This window comes from Astatotilapia calliptera, chromosome 11 (assembly GCF_964374335.1).
Source record: "Astatotilapia calliptera chromosome 11, fAstCal68.1, whole genome shotgun sequence".
In the NCBI taxonomy this organism is placed as follows: Eukaryota; Metazoa; Chordata; class Actinopteri; order Cichliformes; family Cichlidae; genus Astatotilapia; species Astatotilapia calliptera.
In genome coordinates, this window is record NC_137432.1 from 21,765,584 (window position 1) to 21,781,638 (window position 16,055).

At 41.4% G+C, this 16,055-nt stretch overlaps 1 protein-coding gene across 1 annotated transcript; it reads right to left on the reverse strand.

Annotated features, from left to right (window-relative positions):
* Nucleotides 1-1,108: 1,108 nt before the first annotated feature.
* On the reverse strand, nt 1,109-15,895 carry cdh17 (cadherin 17, LI cadherin (liver-intestine)). Its single transcript, XM_026185720.2, has 19 exons — nt 15,811-15,895; nt 14,279-14,335; nt 13,716-13,811; nt 10,611-10,748; nt 10,374-10,509; nt 9,233-9,391; nt 7,695-7,847; nt 6,980-7,185; nt 6,745-6,876; nt 6,508-6,655; nt 6,146-6,355; nt 5,980-6,056; nt 5,700-5,888; nt 5,051-5,295; nt 3,391-3,521; nt 2,912-3,139; nt 2,689-2,799; nt 2,049-2,165; nt 1,109-1,908 (listed from the first exon to the last, which is right to left on the reverse strand). Exons 2-19 carry the CDS (start codon nt 14,324-14,326, stop codon nt 1,817-1,819), a joined length of 2,616 nt encoding a protein of 871 aa, XP_026041505.2. The 5' UTR covers nt 14,327-14,335; nt 15,811-15,895; the 3' UTR covers nt 1,109-1,816.
* Between the last annotated feature and the right edge of the window lie 160 nt (nt 15,896-16,055).

The window sequence follows — 16,055 nt, forward strand, 5'->3', positions numbered from 1 at the left end:
GAAATTTTGAAGCAGGAAGCAGGTGAACTTCTGTTCGGGGCTTGTAAAGAAATAAAGGAGAAACTTGCACTTACATATGTATGTATGGAATACCCACACAGACATTTTTATTAACTTCTTTGGCAGCAGATATTCATACTTTGCGGTACTTTGAATGTTTTCATACACATATAGTTGATTTATTAGACAGCTGGCATCATACTAAAGTTGATTTTATGTTTGATTTAGGCTTATGGAATACATGTGCAGTACAAATAAGCTGATTTAAGCGGGAACACATCAATATAATTCTTCTATATTAGGGGAAAAGGCTCCTCTTGTAGAGTAGGGACTTTAACATGTGTGTGGGTGGGTGTGTGCTGATGGTGAGGCTTGATATCCAGAGGTGGTCATCATCATTCACACCGTTAGGTCCAACTGTCTGCCCCTCCACCTCGTCTTCTCTGTACCTCAACATTTGAACTTCTCCCCCCAGCTCTGTATGAGTGTGTGTGTTTGTGTGTGAGCCATGTGTGTGTATGTTGTGGAAAGTGTTGCTGGGATACCGACAAGGAGAGAGTGCAGACATAAACACTGAAAAGGGTCCACGCCAAGTTCATCCTCATCAGCATGAAAGATGAAGCTCAGCCCACTCCCCCGTTTGGATTTTGGTATCTGCAACAGGCTGTTCGATGACTCACACACACAAAAACATGGCACATGGATCGGAGGGATACAATATTCATGGCAGCACATGTGATCCCCACCTTCAGCTCTCACATGTAAGTATTGTGCTTGTTTGGACCACTTTGTGTTGCATAAAAGCTAAAAAAGAAATCATGCCATGCCCCTTTCAGCACCGTCAACAATCTGCGTCTCCCACTGACAAAGAGATGAGTCAGAGCATCGCTCTCTGAGGCAGCATCGTGGCCTTGACTGCTCAGCGGCAGATGAGCAGGAAGGAGGATGGGGGACGCAACAGTACAAGCAGAGCAATCCCAACCCCGGGCTTCCACAGGACAGAGATACTGTATAGCACACATACTGTACCTTACGTCACCCATCACCTGCTGCACCACATGTCTGCCCTGATGTGTAGGGGGAAAAAACGATGCTGTGAAAACCAAAGTGGTCCCCAGTTTTTGTCGTTTATTGAGAAACAGAGCAGTAAACGAACTTTACAAAAAAAACAAAAAAAACAACAAAGTTGTTCGTGACACAAGTGATCTGTTTGAGTTTGATGTTAAACAACGTTTAATGGTTAGCTGTTACAGTCAAGGTAGAGAAGAGAGTAACACACAAAGTGTCTGGGCCCAAAAAATATATATAATTAAATGGTGGGAGATGATGAAATAGCTAATGAACCGGCCAGAGTCTGGCAGTGAAATCATAATATATTTATTCAACAAATGAGTGATTAGCATGGGACCACCTAACAGATTAATTAAGGGATGCACAGCATTTGTTAATAATGTTCATGTTGTAAATATAATAAAATAAGCTAAAGTAGATGTGCGAGGACTCATTTGAGTTTCAGGCCTGGAGTATTTTACCACAGATATTTTATGGGTCAGTGTACCTGTCCTATCTTATTTAATAGGCAGGTGAGAATTTAAATCTAAATAATCCCAAGTTGTGTGTGTAGTCTAGTCTGGTTTTAAGAATCTAAGTTATAATTAAGATAAGGACCGAGCAGGAAGACTGGTTTAAGGCTCTGGTTGGAGAATTTTCCTCCTATCTCAAACATTGTACACACTGTTGATCTCTTGGAGGCTAATTTCTGATTTGTGTTACTGGCACATATAAATAAGAGACTCGGAAACCATCTGCGTCGTGTCTACATCATGGCATTCCTCTCGTCCCCTTCGGCCTGGGCTTTTCTTTGGCTCTTTTTGTTGATGCGTTTGATCACTACAACGAACACGATAACTGCGAAAGGAGGAGACATAAAACAGAAGTCAGTCACTGGAACACAAAACTTCACACTGACACTGTTGGACAGTCTAACGGTTTGTGTGAAACTTGGTTTTATCAGATAACAGATTTATTTTGGGGTTTGTTAGAATTACCGCAGAATCCCAGAATGCCAGCCAGGATCCCAATGGTGGGTCCCATTCCATAACTGAGCGCCGCTCCTTCTGGTGCAATGTAGCAGTAGCCCAGCTCTGTGCAGTTACATACTTTCACTGTGAAGGAGACAAAATGGAAAGTAAAGTATGACGGGCCAGCTGATTACACTAAAATATCATCAACCTTTCCTTATTTTGTTCCTAACTTTTAGCTTTCTATCAGCAGCCTATGATGAACTGGGTGATTTACTGGATACAGCACTAAACTGGGCACTGATGCAGATAATCAGTTATGGTAAAAAGAAAAAACACCCAGATTAAACTCTAAATTAAGATTTTAGAAATCAGGAAATAATAAAAAAAAGACTATACATGTCTCATTTAGCATGTTAAATGTAAAAGTAAAAGAAGTGTGGCTTGTTTGGAAGGGCTTTCACACACTCTTTCTGCATTTTGGTGTAGATTATGTGGAATAATTAATGAACATGTTGCGTGATTTTGGATTTTCCTGATTTTTTTTAAAACCTTATAAGAACTATATTTTTTTATTATGTCCTGGTGTGTAAAACATTAGAAGGGATGCCTTTCTTGCCGTGACTGTAGAATATTGCCAGAAGTAAGGCTTACAAATGTGACTCACCCTCAAATGCCTGTGGGACTCCCACACCTGCTTTGTCTTTAACGGTAATGGGAAGTGAGAAGGTTTTATCTTGAGTTGGTGGTTTCTTCAGTTTCAGTTCAGCTGTTGTATCTGTGTGACACACAAAGAAAAACACATAAAATGTTCTAAGCTGAACACAGAAACGTGCGTCTTTACATCTTAGTTTGATGTTTTTCGTTTTACATTACAGATGTAAGCGTACCGTCAACTTGGTTCAGCTCCCAGTTGGGAGATTTCCCGGTTTTGGTGCCAAAGCTGAAAGTGAACGGCTGGGAGAAAGGGTCGCTGTCTGAGTCTTCGGCCTTTATGAGAACAGGTTTGGGATTCTTCATGCAGATGAAGGCCTGGGTCTCCATCAGTTTGGGGACGTTGTCGTTCACGTCCAACAGCCTTACATGCAGGTCACGCTCAGTGGCCTTCTCCGGGTTGGCTTCAGAGGGAATATCAGAGAGTATGAAAAATGTGGTCTCACCCACAAGTAGTTTGTTTTATAAAGGCGAGCAGCGGTCAGTATTTAATGGTCAAAAGCCTTAAACACATGAAGATCTACAGGAGCTTCTGAAAGGTAATGAAAGTGTTTGTATGCAGATGTTTCTTATTGTGTTTCAAACTATTTTAGCCGATATGTCTCACACTGTGTGGCCTATAAAGGAAAAGCTGTAGAGCAGTGTCTTCTCTCACCCTTTTCGAAGGCAGTGACAGTGACTTTGAACGAGTCCACCTTCTCTCTGTCCAGTTTTTCTTTGGTCCTGATCTCTCCTGTGGCAGCATCCAACTCCAGCCAGCCTTGAGTGTCACCGTCCAGCTTATATCTGCACACAAACACAATCATCAATCATCGGTCTGGCACAGTCAATGATGAAGCGCACACTGAGCTGGTGGCCAGGGGAAACATCGGTAGTCAAAACGAATCAATGGTCTGTTTTCTGTACATGTGGTAGTCAGAGAAGAGGATAATTCAAACTAGCAGTCAGTGCTCAACAAGGCCAAAGCCATCAATGCGCTGCATGTGGTGTATCCAGCCACTTCATGCATCAGCTAAGAGGAAGATTAAGATCAGTTAAGGAAAAACAGTTTTGAAAAGAAGAAGTGAAACTTTGTTTTTTAGACCACGCTTTGTGGAGGAAGTTTATTAAAGTAAAGTCAGGAATTCTCTCAGCTGCTTCCGTTCTACAAAGTTTCACAAAACTGAAATATACACTATATTACCAAAGGTATTCACTCATCCATCCAAATAATTGAATTCAGGTGTTCCGATCACTTCCGTGGCCACGGGTATAAAATCAAGCACTGACTGCATGAAAACTGTTTCTACAAACATTTTTGAAAGAGTGGGTCGCTCTCAGGAGTTCAGTGAATTCCAGCGTGGTACCGTGCTAAAATCCCACTACCAAATTTTCCACAGTCAGCTGTTAGTGGTATTAACGTTGGGAATAAGAGCAATCCAATTACAGAGCCAGGACAGACGATGTTGAGGTGCATAGTGCACATTGTTCACCAACTTTCTGCAGAGTTAGTTGCAGACCCCCAAACTTCATGTGGCCTTCAGATTATCTCAAGAAAAGTGCAAAGAGAGCTTCGTGTAATGGATTTGGCAGTGCCCAAGAGAACAGTACTTGTCTGATTGCATTGGGCCAACGTGTGAGCTGTTTTGCAGGAGTTGCGCTTTTAGTTCTAATGAAGGAACTTTTAATGCTTCAGCATACCAACACATTTTGAACAATTTCATGCTCCCAACTTTGTGGGAACAGTTTGGGGATGGCCCTGTCCTGTTCCAAAATGGTTGCACACCAGTACACAAAGCGAGGTCCATAAAGATGTGGATGAGTGGGGCTGGTGTGGAAGAACTTGACTGGCCTGCACAGTCCTGACTTCAACCTGATCCCAAGAACACCTTTGGGGTGAATTACAGTGGAAACTGTGAGGCAGGCCTTCTTATCCAAAATCAGTGTCTGACCTCACAAATTCCCTGTAAACACTTGTTTCCAAGACAAGCTAAAGCTGTTACAGCTGCAAAGGGTGGGCTGACATCATATTAAACCCTATCAATTAAGAATGGGATGTCACTCAAGTTCATTTGAGTATGACGGCTGATAAGTGAATACTTTTGGGAATACAGTGTAATTGTAACAAAAAAAAAATTGCAACACAAGTTTTGACTTAAAATGTTACACATACCTTAACCCCTGGCATTAGGTAGAGGGGCATTACCCTTAGCTGCATCTTCCTGTACACTGTGTATATTTCCTGTATTATGTAGCAGCTTTCACTAAATCTTTAAACAGCTACAACTTTTTAAGTACTTAGGACCCAGACACTGAGCAGTCACTGGTGTGTTTACCCGATCTCTTTGCCCTCTGGGTCCTTTGCATGCACAGTGAGCAGCACGGATCCTTTGGTGATGTTTTCATATATGGTCACATCCAGGATGTCCATGCTGAACTTTGGAGCCTCGTCTACATCGATGACCGACACAGAGAAAAAGGCGGTGGACTCGCTGCCATACTTGAGACTTTCCATCAGCGGCTCTGGGTTACGAGCATCAATCTGGAGCCTGTAACTGGGAGAGGTCTCAAAGTCCAGAGGCTGTTAGGAAGGAGGAGAAAAAAAAGGTTTTAGAGGAACCACAAAAGAAAAGAGAGGCAGAGATGATGATGAAAGTTTACAACAGAGTGTTGAAAAGCACTAAAATCCAAATGAGTTATATGGACATGCAGGTTTAGGGGTAAACAAGGATCATTTACTATGGCCATAAAATCATGTATGACCAAACTCTAATGTTGCTGTTACGTGCATGATGACTACTAGCTTCAGCTCTTTCATTTTCAACAATTATAAGCAAAAATATAAAAAAAGATACAAAGACAACAAAAAACTCCATCACGAGAATTTAATAATCTGAACTATTTAAAAGGGACCAGAAATGTTGGAGCAGCTACTTAAAGATCAAAGTTTGCAAGAAATGAAACAGAGAGAATGGAGATCACCACCTTAGCCAGAACCAGATAACCAACACCTTTGCCGTCAGTTTCCACGGCAAAGACGTCGTCGGTGTTTCCTTCAGAGATGATGAACTGGATCTCCGAGCTGCCGGTGTCTGGGTCGTCATTATCTGTCGCTTTGATGGTCAGAAGTGTGTGTCCCAGAGGAGTGTCCTCTGTCAGAGTCTCGTTGCCGTACTGCATACGGACACAGAAACAGACACAGTAACAATGCCAGCCAGTCAGAATGAGGAACAAGAGCCAGCGTTCGAAAGGTTCCCATACTTACATCATTCTTCTCAAACTTGGGCAGCTCATCATTGACGTCAATGACCTTGACGACAACCTTACAATTTGTGCTGAATTCTGTGAGAGAAAAGCCATAAAAACTTCATCCAAAGTTAAAAGCGTTAACTAAACTCAGCCTACAGGTGTGCTTTCATACAGTATGTTACCTGCGTCACTGACTCGGACATTGAGGTTGTAGACCGCATTTTCCCTTCGCCGCAGCAAGTGCAGTGTACGAATTGCTCCAGAAGATTCGTCGATGGAGAAGGTTTTGGAGGCGGTGGGTGGATTTTGGGACAAGATGGTGTAAGTCAAAACAGAATTCAGTGTCCCTTCTTTATCGCTATCATGAGCCAGCAGCTCTCCTACGAGGCCACCTGAAGGAGATGCAGTGAGAATCCCTCACGTCTGTCATGAAACTTCGAAAAAACTTTTTTACAAATTGGAAATATTCTTGAATTCAACAGGCTGCCTGTGAAGAAACCACCACCCATATGGATGCTGCGCACCTCGACGGAGGCATCCTTACCTACAGGCTCATTCTCCTGGAACTCAAACACAGTCTCCTCATCGCACACAGGTGCGTTGTCATTCACATCGTCCACCAACACGTAAATCTCCATGGGTGGATCCACTTCGTTGTCATTTTCATCCTTTGCGAGCACCACCAGGATGAACTGGAAACGGAATCAACTGAAGCTCAAGAAAAACTCCTAGAAGTGCGTCTTTATTTTTATATAACTTATTGAACAAATGTGTTATCTACCCTCTCTTTGCTTTCTCTGTCCAGCTTCTCTGTCACCATTATTTCTCCATTTTGTGTGATCTCAAAGGGGAATTTCAGCTCTCGCTCCTTCTGGACCAGTACGTATCTGGCATCAGGGTCATTAGACTGGACCTGGATGGAGAGAGAGAGACAGGCAGGGTCCAGACTAGGATGGTCAGTTGATGGATAAAGATGAGAGGCAGTTAGGAGTATGAATATATGAATCTCAGCACACCTTAGCAATGGTTAGTGGGTATGTTTCCTCTAAGTTTTCTCTAATGCGTATGGGTCCGGGATTCTTCCACAGGTTTTGCTGCACAGCAATCTGGACTCTGCTGTTTCCACTTAGTGCATTCTGCGAAGCTCCTTCCAGGTCCTGCACGCGCACAAACAGGGTGTAGTCTGGGTCTTCCAGGGGGTCCAAGTTTTGCCGTCTCATCTCTGACACCACAAGTGGAGAATAAATATTTTAATTTGAACCAAGGAGTTTTTCTTTGGGGTAAAACTCACTAAAACATTCCAGCAAATCTCTTATTCTGAAAAGCTGAGTCCGATGGACGCGACTAAACCTCTCTCCCCAACTGAACTCATCAACTCAGCACCCAGCGCTAATTGCTGACAGCAACTTCTTCATTACAGTCTGTTTATCTACATTAACACAATCCTTCAATCTGCACCATCATATGCTCCGACTTTAAAGAGCACCATCAAAGCCCAGATGTTGTTGTCTATGTTCTTATTATTCTTCGTCCTTCATCGTGAAATTTCTCCACTGTTGCAGCTGCAACTCAAGCTCATTTTCAATATTAATCGTTTAGATGAGTATTTGCTCCATTAAACTGTTCATCTTGACTATAAAACGTCTGAAAATTGTGTGAGATTATGCCCAGATCTTGTTAACTGACAGCGTTAACTGTTCAGCTTTACTGACGAGTCTTTTGGAAACAAACCTGCTCTCTGCACACAGGTGAAGAAGGGGTTGTGTTCGTAGGGGACCTCCTGCACCGAACAGTAGTCATCGAACTTTCTCTTCAGAGTTTCAATGCTCCGATCTTCTCCCCTGGCATACTGGATGCCCTCCCTTGCCTTTAACAGCTGCTGCCCTGTTAAAACAACACACACGCATCAAACACCAGCGAGCATGCTCACACACATCGCAGACGCGCTTCAGGTGATCTAAGAGGGGAAACAAACTCCTAATTGAACTCAAAGTAATCAGTGATGAGCGTCACGCGACACATTTAGGCAACCTGCCTTCAATCAGCATTAATCTTGAGTACACAAGATGATCTGCCAGATTACAGGCAGAGACGGTGGCCACAGATTAAAGACTTTTCCAAGGATGCCACACAGGGTTCTGTGCTTCTATGGCTGGCTTCAGGTCTCTGTGCAACCCAACGTTATTGTTGTAATCTAAAACTAAACTAAAATTAGATGTGAAAAAACCCAAACATTTTATTTAACTGTGAAAAAAATTTAAAACCAACTGAAACGATTTTGTAAACTTGGAAAACTTACTAAAATATATATATTATGACCTAAATCCATTAAAATAGTGGTAAGTGAAGAAGTGTGCAGAGGTTATAATAAATATATATTTATTTCTCCCTGTATAAACCGGTCATATATACACATGTCAGGTGTGCAGAGGAAATGTCCTCACTTGTTAATTTGGTAAAATTTGTATCACAAACTGCCTGATGAGGATTCGATGGATGTTTTTATTGAGGTTTGGATGTCTACAACCCTGTGAGTTGACTGCTTTTAAAAATGTTCTTTATATTGTAATATCTAAGTTGATTTTCCAAAATCTTGCCTCTGGTATTTGCTATAAATAATAAAGTAATAAAGACGAAATTAACACTGAAACTAATAAAAATTAAACAAAAATGAAACATTTTAAAAAACAATAAAAAATAAGGTAAAATCATAAAACCCAATCTGGAAACCAAAAAGTCAAAATGAAATCAAAATAAATACTTACTAGAAGCACAAATCCCCCTGAAGCTGATCTAAAACTTTGATGTTTTCATTACAATATGAAGACATCGCCTGGTTGTGGCTTCACTGTGATGTCGTAGTGCTTCTTACTGAAGAAATAAAAGGCGTGTTGTGCAGCTCTCTTCGTGCTCTTTCACATGATATATTACTCAATATTGTTTCTTGAATTTTCTTTCAAGCTTAACTTTGACCTTGGGTGCTAACAATGAAAGTCAAGGTCAAATGCTTAACCAACCCAGATACTGACCTAGTAAACTGTTGTTAAACTTGAAAAAACAATGGGTAATGTAAAGATTTTCCTGATTTTCACATTTTGTGTGGCCTTCACCTGATTTTCACTAAAATCAGATCAGCTCGAGCTGTTATTGGTATTTACCATCACACTGAATGATAATCGTAAAACTGTGGATGCTGCACTGCTAACACACAGACTGATTACATACTGCTTCCCTCTCCGGGGGGAGAGCTGTGAGAACTTTGGTGCTACCTTGCTCTGTTGTGGAGATCTCTCCAGTGTCGGGGTTGATCTGAAACAGCTTTGTGTCTCGTATGCTGGGGATCTCGCTGACCAGGCTGTATCTCAGACGAGCGTTTGGAGTCTCCGGGTCATCCTGATCCGTCGCAAACACTCGGGTAAATGGGACAGCTAGAGCCACACAGAAAACTTACGTTAAAGTCATAGAGACAGGTATGGTGACTCACACTGTCTACTTAAAGAAATACTGCTTAACCCACATGCATAGAAGGAATCCTTTAAAGGGTTCTCTGAAAAAACAAATACAGTGGTGCACGCTTTATCCTTTGAGCTACACATTAGCTGCACTTTAATTTAACACCAAACATATTACTATGTACTCAAATTGATGGTTGTAGGGTGGCTGGAGCCAGCTGCCATTAGCAGAGAGGCGGGGTACACTATTGGCAATATGTCACATGATCAATTAACTTAACCCAACTAACTGCATTTCTTTGAACTGTGGAAGGAAGCCGGAGTACTTGGTGAGATCAAGCAAACTCTACACAGAAAGGTCAGATGCAGGATTCAAACCCAGGTCCTACTTGCTGTGAGGTGCTACCGCCACGCCACACTACTGTCCCAAAACTCTTTCATTTTTGACTTACGTTTAAAACTCAAATGTGTAGATCTAAACAAACTTGGTGTCACAGCTTGAGTTTAAAGTCCCAGGTTTGAGCAGAAAGCATTCAGTGGCAAAATGAAAAAGATCAAACATCCACTGTGATGACTGCCCGACTGCACTGAAGACCTCTGCAAGCTGACTTTCATAATCAAGTAAAATTAAAGCCTCGAAGGGGAGAAATGAAGCTCTAATTCTTTTATCTGCTTTGAAAAATCACTCTCATTAAAATGAATAGCACATGTAATTTGCAGGTTATGGACTAAAAGATGCAAACTCCTTAAATCACGTGTACTCTTCAGCATAAAGGTTTACTTAAAAAAGATGAAAGTGTTGAAATCAACAGGGGGCAGCTGTTATTACTGCCCGTGATGAACTAGACGTAAGGCCACCTGTTCTATCATAAGTACTTTAAAAAAGATCGAGCGAGCAAGGATAAAAAATAAATATATGCAAAGCAAAAATGTCACAACAGGTAGAAGTGTGCACAACCTGCTGGCGTATTCTCCCGAACCACAGCTGTGTAGACACTCTGGTTGAAGTACGGTGCTTTGTTGTTGACATCCAAAACATTTATGGTCACATAAATCGGGCCCTCCACCACTTCTTCATCTGCCAGTGCCTCCACCTGTGCACGAACATGAGTTTTTATGCACGAGTGTGTGTCCCGTGTGCCTAATGCAATGTGAGCACGGTTTTCCATGTGTTTGAATAAAGATATCGTGTTACCATGATAATGTAGTGCTCCTCTCGCGACCAGTCCAGAGGTTGTTCCAGATAAAGCCACCCATCCTTTGAAATACTAATGTCTTGCCCACCTTCTCCACTCAGCCTGAAGTTATTAACATGTGGATCTGTCACCTGAAACTAAGGAGTGAAAGAAGCAGACGAGAAAAATCAGGACACTTTGACCACAAAAAACAGGTCTGTTCATCGCTTCTTGAGTTTCATTTGATCTCAGAAAAAAAAGTGGTAACTTTTTAAGTGAACAAAAAGGGGAAAACACCATAACTTCCTTAAAAGATCACATACTTGACAGTTAATCTGAGTATGACTGCAAGTTTCTGATTTGCACGCATTAATGGAAGAAGTACTCTTCTGCATTTTAAACCAGTATATAAATACAACATATTCAAATAAAAACACAAGGATCCGCTGTAAAAACCCCACTGAAGTAAAAGTGCACAACAGTAAAAGTGATCAATGTTAAATGTTTATATTAATGTATCACCGCTGTAACATAAGTAACATCCAGCTGCTGTTGCCATTGGTCCAGTGGTTTCCAGATCAGAGGCTACACTAAAAGAATGGGGTGTTTAGAAATATCTCTATTTTTAAAAGAAGCATGTATCTGTTTTTGAAACTGAAATAACATTAAAATTAACCAAAAACTCACACAAAATGCCTAAAATGATTCATGGAAACATTAATCGTGAAGCATTACTGAGGTATCTGTAAAGGAGTACAGAGTACAGAGCCCCACTTCATTGTAACTCAATGAAAATTCATTGCATTTGGGCACCGCTACAGCTCACCTGGCTGAACAGATGACTCATATGCCAAAAGGTTGCTGAGTTCTGGGTCTGATTCTGGCCCAAACCGTTTGCTGTGAGTCAGACCCCCCACCTGCTCTCTAAAAAAGTCTAATCGATCTAAATCCCATCCGATTACATTAGTGCGTCTGAAGACAGCTGTAGCTAGTAAATGTAAAAATGATTTAACTTTGCCACGTCATTCTCTCTGTAAACATGATAGCTCGAAAAGTTTTTAATGAATTTGGATAAAACTTCATAGGGATATAGATTTGGGTCACGTTAACGATCAGTTAAAATCTGGCTTACATCCACCAAGGTCTTCAAGGTCATCTTGAGATTTAATCATCAAAAATTGACAAAAAATATTATTTTCACAAGTGTGGTGTGTCAACATATAGAAACCACTGTATAAAGATTTCAAATATAATGTCACATTTGACCTCTGACCTCTCCTTAAAGGTAAATGGACTGATCTGAAGGTCAAAGTGATAATAATGCAGAGCTGTTTATAACTATGTTTCTTACTGCCATTGTTTGTCTTGATGACAAGGTATACAGGGCACATAGAGAATGAAATATGGGCATTCTAAATATCAGATTAATGTGGACCTTTGACCTCTCATTTCACATCTGCCCTTCTTTCAGGTTCACTCCATAATGCGCTAAAGAAAGTGTTTGATGAGAAAGAGAAGAAGCTGCCTAGTTATCTAGAAATAAATTGTAGTGTAATATTGTATGACAAGCTCAGGTTATTCATGTCTAGTTATTTAAATCAATGCCTATTATCCATAACCTACTGCTACATAATGTTTGTGTATTCAAAGTAAGCATCTGTGATACCACTTTTCTCTGATTTATACTGAACTATAAATTTCTTAAAGTACTTTAAAAAGAAGAAGAGAAAACATAATGAATATATACAAAATCCAATAAAGTTCCCATAAAAGTAACCACTGTCCAGAGAGTGAGCTGCCTTGGTGGAGGATTGCGCTTTCTGCTGCTTCTTGTTTTATTAATAAATTTGATTGAGTGCTGAGCGTCAGGAACCGCAGGCTTTGTGGGTGTGATTATGCACTCAGAGCGGTTAAAGAAAAACTTTCCCCTGGAGCCAGTCAGAGTATTCTTGTTCTAGGAAGTAAAAATGAATTCCATGTGGACATTTACAAAAAAGGAGATGGATGTAGCACCTATTTTTCACAGAGCAGGTCAAACTGGTTCGGACTCTCTAGAGACTAAAATGGTACCTACAAAACCCACAGAGTCAACAGAAAGGAAAAATCTTTTAGGGCCTGCTAATAATAAAGAGTTACGTCTGAAACTGGCTACCCGGTGGAGCCAGTTATCTCCAACAACCGGACAATGGCCCCAAATACAGCTCCAAACTGTGTGACGACAATTCGAGAGGAAGCAGTCAGCTCATTATGAAGTGCCCAGCGTGGTCACCGGACCTCAAACCGGTGACCACACGCAGGCAGGTGAAGTACAGCAGCTGTTGTGGGAATAGTTTGACTGAATGGTATGCAAGAAATGGCAATGAAACCAATCGAACCGATGGAGCTAATCAAAGTCCAGCAGGAAGTCTGACTTTAAATCCAAGAAACCCAACTTAAGTGTTAAATATCTGCAGAGCTACAGCTGCTGCAAATAGATGACTGATTGATTAAAATGGAGGTTTGATGGAGAGCGAGAGTTTATGGGAGATAAAGTATCGAAATTTCAGGAGTGGGACCATGCCTCCAAACACGCTCCTTCCGGTTCTTATCTATATATGTTCCCCCAGTTCTACAAGCTGTTCATTCTCATTTACGTGCCCCAGCCTCCCTCCCCTTTTTAAGTCTTTAATTTCTTCACTTGTATTTAGTACACTGGGATCTGGTAGGCCTAGGAGCTGCCACAAGTCCCCTTCGAGGCCTCAATTCACATCCAAGCCATTCACCTTTATCTACTAAAACACTGTCAAACCTAAAATGAGAACACGCTCCCAGCTAGTGAAAAAACAATATGATGATGATGTTACCAAACTTTTACAGTAAACGTGAAGGCTTGTGAGATGGCCGACAGAGGAGCAATAACAAAGCAACAAAGACCTGCAACAATACTTTATATTCAGAGTTTTTCTTTTTTACTATTTATTATTTTCCTATCTTGATTAAGATAAGATAACTTCTCAGGTGCAGGTTCTGGTTTAGTGACACTTATCTGACTGAGGTGTTTGATAAATGGAGTGCGAGGCACATGTGCAGCTCATCCACCTCAAAAATGGACAATATTACACCAGCTGCTGCCATGCTTATATTACCTGAAACAAAGGATAGGGCACTGGGGTCGCCTCTGGCACATCCAGCACTGTGTTCTCAAAGGGGCCCTTCTTCTCCTCCAGATCCTTCCCACCAGCCTATTACAGCGCAGAAATAAAGGTTAAAGGTCATCGAGTACAGAAAAGGGCAAGAAAAAATTAAAACCTCTCACACTCATACCTAAATTTGCCATTTTAGCTTTAGCTCCGGTGAAATCAGTCAAGCATTGAGGGCAGTATTTACAGCCCAGTTATTTATTGAACCAAAATGACTTAACAGTGGAGGAACTTTTATATTCGACTACATGATGGGAGAGCAAAGTCTACAGACAAAGGGCCCACGCTCCGTTTAGCAACCCTTTCTGTGAGTGTTTTAAAATGAGTCACTGAGGGCTGTTTCACAGACTCTTCGTTAACCTTGCTGATAGTTGTAAGTGTTTTCTTTCATGCGCTCCCTGTGTAGCATTTATCAACGCTGACTATTTCACAGATCTTTTAACAGGTTCATGCATTTGAATATGTATTGAAGAACAGCAGCAGCAGTTGGCCGGCGCTCGTGTACTCACAATGCTGAGCAGCAGCGGGAGCAACAACAGATGCACCATGGGTGTCATTATCACAGCCTGAGAAGGAAGAGGAAGACGAGGAGGAGGGTTAGAAAAAAATGTTTAAGGAGGTTTCAGAGGTTGTGTCATTTTTGTGGAAAATATTCACTGTGCTCTACTGTTGCGGAAACACTAAAAAACCCATGTAGTGGATTATTACCAATTCCACAGAGGAATCTTTAAACCCTCTCAACCCTTTTCTCCGTTCAGTGCAGTGTGTCATTGATGTGCAATGTCCACAGTGTCACAAAGAAAGCGTGTCCTCTGTCCTTGAATCTGCACATGTGCACTGTATCTCGCTTTGTGCATACTTTGTGCTGAAGTGCTTACACATGGGACTCCACCTACACCTTCCAGGTTAACCACCCACCCGAGTGCACAGAAGAAAATGAAAGTCGATGCCTTTTAAAGCAGCGTCAGGTGTTCGTGTCCGAGTCTTTCTCTTTCTGTAAAGTGGGTGTACACATATGTATATGTATATGACACCAAACCAGTGACTTTAGGGCTGTCTCCTCAGACGCTTGAATAAACATAACTTCAATGAATCTGTAGCTTTTCCTGCATTTTGCATTTAAAGCAACCGTTTCCCCTGAAAAAAATGTACTACACAGAATGCACTGAATGCAGAAGCATCCAAGTTATAAGGCCAGAGTAATGCTTGTTTACTAAAGAAATAATGTGACAGTCGCTACTGACAATTAAAGAAAAATCACACTTTTAATTCTTTTAAGTTGGTAAATAAGATATGTAGAGATTCTGGAGCTGTAAAGTTCAAGCGAAACAGAAGGGTAAAGCCAAAGGGTTGAGTGAAGGTGACATTGAGTCGAGCCAAATGACCTTTTTGTGCCAAAGGACACTTTTGAAGTCACCCCATTGTCTGAACACCTTATTTATCTGCAGGTTTTCTGCATTTTATAAGAATATCTGTCTCCATGTTGTTAACTAACATCTGCTGTGAAGCAGACCTTTAACTGGCAAGTCCCTCAGCAGTGTCACTAGTTTCTAAACGTCCACCTACAGCGACTTAACTGGTATGCAGAGGAGAAACTAACAGACGTTTGACACTTGATTAAATTGAAGCTGGGATAAATACACAAACATGGATCCAAAGCTACAGGCCCCTCTCGCTTTATCCTCTTAGATCAATGGCTGGATGACCTTTGTCTGGCTATATTCAGCTGCTATGATACCAAATTTAAAGTCCCGTTCACTTACCTTCCTCCTATTCTAAAATGCTGAGAACAACCCAGGAAGAAGGAGAGCAGTAAGGCAGTAAAATATGCCAACACCTTATCTAAGGCCCTGCCAAAGTCAAGTCAAGATCATGGCCCTTCAGCGATAATCTGAGAACATTTTAAACCCGTCATCGCACAATCTATAAAAACCAACACAAGCAGTCCTGTTTGTTTCTGGCGACACACCCGAAAAATAATTCTCCAAATTCTCCTGAAACAAACCTGAAACTTGGGAGACAAGAGAGCGAGGTGGCTTACCTTAGAGGAGAGAGCAACTGAGACACTCGTCAGACTGATCTGAGCAGCTCCATCCTGTCCTGGTCAAACGTTAACCAGCCACTAACCAGCAATGTTTTATTGGATCTAATGATTGTCTAATCACCCTGCCCTTCTGCCAAGCTGGCCAATGGGAAAGAAGCAGACAAAAGCAACAAAGACAGGAAGAAAAGAACAATTATAAATAAAGAATTCAATAAAACACCTGTCTATTAAAGTAAGATGGG

Coding starts and splice junctions, on each gene's coding strand:
- cdh17 (XM_026185720.2), bottom strand. CDS start 14,326: ATGACACCCATGGTGCATCTGTTGTTGCTCCCGCTGCTGCTCAGCATT. Junction 10,510..10,610: donor AGGAGCACTACATTATCATG/GTAACACGATAT, acceptor GTTCGTGCACAG/GTGGAGGCACTGGCAGATGA. Junction 3,140..3,390: donor TGTCACTGCCTTCGAAAAGG/GTGAGAGAAGAC, acceptor TTCCCTCTGAAG/CCAACCCGGAGAAGGCCACT.